Genomic DNA, 7,500 nt, shown 5'->3' with positions numbered 1-7,500 from the left:
CTTATGACGGTAGCAATGCTATTTTAAAACGACTTTGTGTCGAGGGAAAAAGGTTAGGAATCTCTGTCACAGACTGTTCCGTTTTCTTTACCAGATGGAGCAATGGCCTGAGGTCCATGCATCTTCCATGCATCTTCCCCTCCTTGTGGGGTTATTCCAAAGACCAGTGACTTGACGACAACCTCATATGCAAAACAGGAAGAAACAAGCAACAGTGAAAGGAAAGCATGGAAACCTTTCGGACTGTAAAGGGAAATATTCATGAAACTAAGGTGGAAATAAATCAGATGACCGAATATAGTTGCTTTATAACATTAACTACAGCTTATTACCCCAAAGCCAAATCAAAGTCCTTCAAAAGAAGGCATCGTGCTTACCCCATACAAAAGTGGGGAAAAAAAAGCACGTTAAAGAAGAAGAAGAAGAAGATTAGAATATAAAATAGTTATATCTATTTAGAACTAAAAATGATGAAATTCTTTAGCAAGATCCGCAAAATAGCAACCGCTGTAAACCTGAAACCGTCAAGACTATCTCGAAGTGATGTCATTCAGACTTGGACGCATCACCAAATAACGATTTTCGGACATTTGCAAAAGTTCTCGTGCTGCCGTTTTTATGGGGTCATTCCAAAGACCACTATCTTGACGACAGCCTCATGTAAAACAGAAAGAAAGAAACACGCAACAGCGGGAGGAAAACCTACGCAGGACGAGAGGCGCTCAAGGAAGTCAACTTCGTGTGACATGTGGCTAACCGAGTCTACAGGTGTTTGACTTCCGTTTTCTATAAGACTCCAGATAAAAGGCTTGGCGATTGTGTCACATTGTTCGTTCTCAAGTTCACACTAACCAGATTTTACGCCGTGCCACGTGCTGTCTGATGGCTGTCACGTTTCCCATTATGTTTTGGTAGGATTTCGAACAATCAAAGTCATTAATGCTTACGGGATGGTAAACACGTTGCAGTTTTACCTAGAAACTGGATCTTTGTCTGTAAATAGACAGTATTTCAAGCGAATTATATGCTCCAGCATTAGGCCAAAGTGTCGGTATTTTTCTTTTCTTTTTGCAAATTGACTTGTTTTATCGCCAACTGTAGACCCCAGTATTTGGCCAGTATGTCGGATTTGATTTTGATTGTTCTAGAGTACCTATATTTTTCCTAATCAAAATCCAGCATGTAAGTGTAAAATGAAGAGAATGTAGGTGGGATCTTTGAATAAAAGTTCAGTTTTTTTAAATGCTGAGGAGTGACTCACTGTCGGGAGCTCGAATCTCCCAGGTAACGAATCGCTTATCAGTTATAATTTCCTTTGGGTGTTGTTAGCAGGTTAGAGCAGGTAGGGTATTAAACGACATTTGTAGCCTAAAGTTTGCGGATATAATCTTTTGCCGTTCCCCTCAAAACAAGACTAGAGAGACGCCCAACAATAAAATAAAAATCCCACACCTGGACAGGATTAAGACATTGACACAGAGATTTGGAAACTCTAACTCTTTTACTTTTACCTACCCAAATACCTTAGCCAAATCCTGATTAATATCCAACAAAAGCCAGTCCCCAAAGACACGAGTTTACGAATCCCTTGCCTCGACTGTGACCAATCTTATATTGGTTTAACAGGTAAATCACTACCCCAGCGATTACTACAGCATAAACATTCAGTTAAGCATGGACAACAGAGTTCAGATATTTTTAACTACATAAATAACCGTAATCACAGAATAAACTGGAATTTGTCACACATAATTTATAGCAGCAATTGTCGGTTCAAAAGCCAGATGGTGGAATCAGCTTTGATTAAACAAAGAAATACAATGAACATTTCAAAAGGAGCTTGGGACTCAGATATTATAGATAAAATCTTCTTCCAACCAGCAATTAATAAGCCAAAAGAGAAATTTTCAACTGGAGTGACATAACGGCTGACCTAAGGACCTTCTGGTATAAATACTGCTTTCTGATTCATTTCTTGCCTGAGGAGAGAGACAGTTGGTCTCTGAAATATAGCATTTACTTTCTACATTTTAGCATTTTTATGGGCTCCTTATCTTATATATATATATATATATATATATATATATATATATATATATATATATATATATATATATATATATTGCCTATCTGTATAAAAAGTGCATACATATATATATGTATATATATACATACACACACACACACACACACACATATATATATATATAATTATATATACATATATATATATATATATATATATATATATATATATATATATATATATATATATATCCTAAACCTTAAGCTACAAATGTCGTTTAATATCCTATTCGCTCCAACATGGAAACAACACCAAGAAATTATAGAAGTGATAAGTGATTCGTCACCCGGGAGATTTGAACTCCCGACGGTGAGTCACTCCTCAACACTTAAAATGCATACGTGTGCTTTGCAGCTTAAACAGATGAACGAAAGAAGGGTTGGCTCGAGAACAGTGTTCCATCGTGTTGCTCCCGAGCACCTTACGGGGCGGGGGGCGGTGGGGGGGGAAGCCCCCTATGGTCTGGCAGTGCCCCTTCTCAGTGGTGAAAATCGCGGTCGAACTGACGCTCCTCATGAAATTCTTTACACCAATTTATAATCAGACTATAAATACATGATCAGACACTGATATCAAATTATAATCAGTCCATAAATACATGATGAGACACTGATGTCAATGTTAAATTTGTGTCTGTATTAATTATTTTATTCTTTGTTTCAAATTACAGAGAAAGTAACAGTGATGAACTTCCCAGGGCAATCGCAACCTACATTGGATCATCCGGATTCTGGGTGAGTAACCCTTTAAATTAATTGAATTGTTTTTACAAAAACAAAACATTTTGGAAATAGTATTTTTCAAGTATGTGTCTCGACAATGCTTTTTTTGAATTTGGTAAAAATGTGAGATATAGTACTATGCTAAAAACCAGTATAGTCAACTCAAGTGTTTTGAGAGAGAGAGAGAGAGAGAGAGCTGTTACTACAATCGGCTTTTTGCTGTTCGATTTGATTTCGTACTCAATTGTATTATGATTTGCGATTTCACTCGCAGCAAAAAAAGAAACATTCTCTTATGGTTTTTTTCATGTGTATTGCAACATGCATACTGGTATGGGCAATATGTTTGCAAAAAAATCTGCGCTGCAGAACATGAAGAGCATAGTGTTTTGTACGTGAATCCTATGTTCAAAATAAGCAGTGTCTTTCTGTGGAACTCATCATTTCCAAAACTTATTACACGTTTTCCAAAGAGAATTACTGGTTTTAGTTTTACGTTGTATCCGCGACACTTACATAGATTATGTGCAACTTATTCCACTTATCCGTATTTGAGGCAGAATGACGGGCCTTTTGTAACGTTTTACAATTTATTTGAATTTTCATCCACATAAAAGGACAAGTCTTTAGTTTGTTATTTAATGCTAAAATAAATTCTACGGATTCAATAATATATCTTAAGAGGGAAGCATGTTACCTGTTTATGCAATTATATCTCCGTAAATCTTCTATGCTAGTAATCTTGTGGGATTAAAATAGGTCTTATTGATGAGACCGCTTTATGATTTCCAAAATTGTGGTTGTGCTCTCTTCATTACCTAGAACATCGTTGGATGCTCATCTTAAAAAACTAGGAACCCCTGCTCTATACCAGATCTTCGTTGGGTGAGTCGGTAGAGCTGTGGACTGGTACTCGCTGGGCCGGAGTTTGATTCCCCGGCCGGCTGATGAAGAGTTAGAGGAATTTATTTCTGAGTGATAGAAATTATTTCTCCCTATAATGTGGTTCTGATTCACAATAAGCTGTAGTCCCGTTGCTAAAACCAATTGGTTCTTAGCCACGTAAATAAGTCTAATCCTTCGCCAGCCCAAGAGAGCTGTTAATCATCAGCTCAGTGGTCTCATTAAAACTAAAGGTATCTCTTTTTCCTGCTCTATACCGTTCTCGACACTGGTTAAGACACACCACAATCGACTAACTATTAAGGATATGATTTACTGCTTAGGTCTGTGGAGGCACAATGAGTATACAGGAGAGGGTCGTACAACGCTGGAGTTGATCTGTGGTCTCTTGATGGTGAGGCGAGGTTGCTGGGTCACTGTCTTATATGAAAATACACAAGCACACACACATATTCAGTATATATATGTATTTATATATATATTTCTCATCCATCTGGCCTGTTTTCATTAAATGGAAGTCTCTCCAAAGAGCGTTACCCATCAATTTACGTCAGTGAATTTTAGACCAATGCTGCACACTCCATGCTCAGACCCTATACAGTAGATAGTCAATGGGGTTTCCATGCCGACGGCGTCTGGCGTCCATTATTGGTTACCCATCCAAGTGGTGACTAGACCAATCGTTGCTCAGTTTTAAAAGAGCAATACCCTGTCTGAATATCTAGTTGCATCGGAACGGAACATTTTAGCAAATGAATATTTCTCCAGGAATATAGTCTAATCCTCTCAAGAGCCCAAACACACCAAAGAAGAATCAGCTACCGAAGCAAGACTAAAACCGAAGGTGAAGGTTGGTCTGTCGTGGTAATAGGAATGACTATAAGCGTCGTCGCTTTCACCAGTGTCACTCCTCCAGGAGGGGGTTAGGTAAGGAGGAGGGGGGGGGGTGGCCCTTCGCAGAAAAGCTGTTGAGTCTCCTAGAGAGCCGCTGCGTTGTCCAATTCAGCCACAGTCTGCGCTGCGTTCGCTGACTATAATGTGTTATTTTCTCTCGCTCCTCTGCTGAGCTGCCCGCGGCGCGTTCTCTGTGATTCCTTGGAACTTGACAGTGTGCGTGTGAAAACTCTCCAGTGTACTTTCTGTTCTGCGTTTACAAAATTGTGCTCCCGTTCCCTCATTTTGCAGTGATTGTGTGATGTATTCGCTCCAATCCACTCTTTGAAGTTTGTATCGCTACTGGCTTTACATTGCGAAGAAAACGGATGTTTAGTGTTCGAGTTAGAAATGAACTGCCGTTAACGGTAGCGCTTGGAATTATAAAGGTCAAGTTGACATCAGTAAAGAAAGTGTGCGCGGTTTCATAGTTTCTCTGAATAAGGGTGAGAGATTTTATCTCGGGCGTTGATGCAAAGCGAGGACGGTTCTGAAGTTACTGAATTATTTCAAAACAAAAGGTAAGGCGAGGTTCTTTTAATCAGTTGGTAATGGTTTTGGCGTATGAGTATAATTATACACACACACATATATATATGTGTCTTTTCCTTTGTTTGATATTATTTATTTAAATTATATATATATATATATATATATATATATATATATATATAGACAGATAGATATTTAAATATATTTTCCTAAGTTTAATTTATATATATATATATAATATATATATATAAATATATATATACATATATATATATATATATATATATATATATATATATATATATATATATATATATATATATATATATATATGTATATATCTTTTCTTTCGTTTGATATTATATATATAAATATATATAAATAGATATAGATCTATAGATATGTTTTCCGTAGTTTTAATATATATATATATATATATATATATATATATATATATATATATATATATACATATATATAATTATATATATGCGATTCTCGTGTATTTTAAAATTTGAAGGTACAGTCAGTTATGCAAGTAACAGAGGGGAAACTTAAAGAGAAAAGAGAAAAGAAATGCCGAAATAAAGACAAGGGACTTTCCAACTAAGAAAGCAAAAAGAGACCTTACATCAGCAAGTGAAAGTACAAGAGCAAACATCGAAGACCTATAAACTTTCACTCCATGACGGACAGTCCATGCACCCAGTAGGAAGAGAGAGAGAGAGAGAGAGAGAGAGAGAGAGAGAGAGAGAGAGAGAGAGAGAGAGAGAGAGAGTAAACACACACCTCCCACACCGGAAAGAGAAACTTAAAAGAAGGCCGTTTGTGAAAGAGAGTGTGAACGGGAGGTTTGAAATGTATAGGGGTGGGGGGGAGTGAAAGGTAGATGTCACCCAATAACATAACACGTGATATCTGTTGATTTAACGACTGTGCGCGTGTGTGTGTGTGTGTGTGTGTGTGTGTGTGTGTGTCCACATAACACCGATGCCTCTCTTCCTGGCGAGAGAAATTTCACAAACGTTGGTTTCTCGTTCTCCATTTTAGGTTTCATCTGACGGTTTCGTTTTCTTTGTGGTCGATTTTCGGGTTAATTATGATTCTTAGGGGAATGTTAGTTTTAGAGTTTGATTTTAACTGTGCTTTGGCTGGGTTTTGGGATTGGTTAGCATTTTTTTTGTTTTGTTAGACAAGAATTCGATTTCCTAAGGCATTTGCCTAGGTTTTCTCGAATGACAATTGTGCATTAGATAATTCAAGTAATAACAAAAATGCCTTGTTTACTTACTCCTCTCTCTCTTTCTCTCTCTCTCTCTCATATATATATATTCACAAATATTTAAAAAATAAATAAATATATTTACATATATAAAATATATATGTATATATATATATAACATATATATGTAATATACATATTATATATATTTATATGTAATTGTTTTTTTAATTAGTTTAGTTCACTGCATTATCCCATCGCCACGGATAAACATGTTATTCATCATACCTTTTTTCATTATATTACATAGTTTCTTTCCCTTTTCTTCATTAAAGTCATGACAACAGAGAGAATGTATCTTGCTCTGAAATTTGTCGTCACGAGACAATCAGTTCGCGAGTATCACCTCAAAAAAAAAAAAATAAATAAGTGGTGATAACGAGATCATCTGATCATGACAAGAAGCTGATAGAGAATGTCATATACTCTTATACATGCAATTAAGAATATATTTATAAGTGTGCGCAGCTGTACACATGTGTTTAGTTGGTTAGTATGTGTAGATGCTGTGCCCCAAGGAATTGATAGAGCACGATAACGCAAGGAACACCCTGACCTCTAAAGAGGAAATGAGACTTTTGGTGTAAAATAACAAAATACTGTATACAAAAAATGTATGAAATACCAGACCAAGCAAAATAAAAAACAAATTCAAAGCAGAAAGTGAAATAAACTGCAATAAATCAAATAAAAATATATATATATATATATATATATATATATATATATATATATATATATATATATATATATATATATATATATATATACGTATATATATATATATATATATATATATACATGACTGTGAAATATTTTCTGTTAAAACAGAACTCCATCAAATATAAGGACGCCCATAAAAACGCCAAAATGTAGAAAATAAAGGCTATATATCAGAGACCAAACTGTCTCTTTCTCTCCTCAGGCATATAGTGAATGAGAAAAAGTTAAAGAAAAGCGGTATTTATACCAGAACGCCCATAGGTCAGCCGTTAAGTCACTCCAATGGACGTTCTGGTATAAATACCGCTTTTCTGAAACTTTTTCTCCTTCACTATTTGCCTGAGGAGAGAGACAGTTTG

The 7,500-nt window shown here is 35.9% G+C and overlaps 1 protein-coding gene across 6 annotated transcripts in view; it reads left to right on the top strand.

The window, feature by feature from the left end:
* Positions 1-7,500, top strand: part of LOC136826574 (proclotting enzyme-like) — a 184,016-nt gene that overhangs the window by 18,466 nt on the left and 158,050 nt on the right. For 2 of the 6 annotated variants that reach the window (XM_067083785.1, XM_067083815.1), the window contains exon 2: positions 2,757-2,820. In XM_067083785.1, coding sequence (XP_066939886.1) covers positions 2,771-2,820 — 50 coding nt within the window. In that variant the 5' untranslated portion in view covers positions 2,757-2,770. Of the gene's footprint in view, positions 1-2,756; positions 2,821-4,709; positions 5,166-7,500 lie in introns of those variants that run through there. The other 4 variants (XR_010849656.1, XM_067083775.1, XR_010849657.1 and 1 more) reach the window with 4 other exon arrangements.

Source organism: Macrobrachium rosenbergii, chromosome 3 (assembly GCF_040412425.1).
Source record: "Macrobrachium rosenbergii isolate ZJJX-2024 chromosome 3, ASM4041242v1, whole genome shotgun sequence".
Taxonomy (NCBI): Eukaryota; Metazoa; Arthropoda; class Malacostraca; order Decapoda; family Palaemonidae; genus Macrobrachium; species Macrobrachium rosenbergii.
Note: the sequence above shows the minus strand (reverse complement) of the source record. Positions and strands in the feature narration are given on the sequence as shown.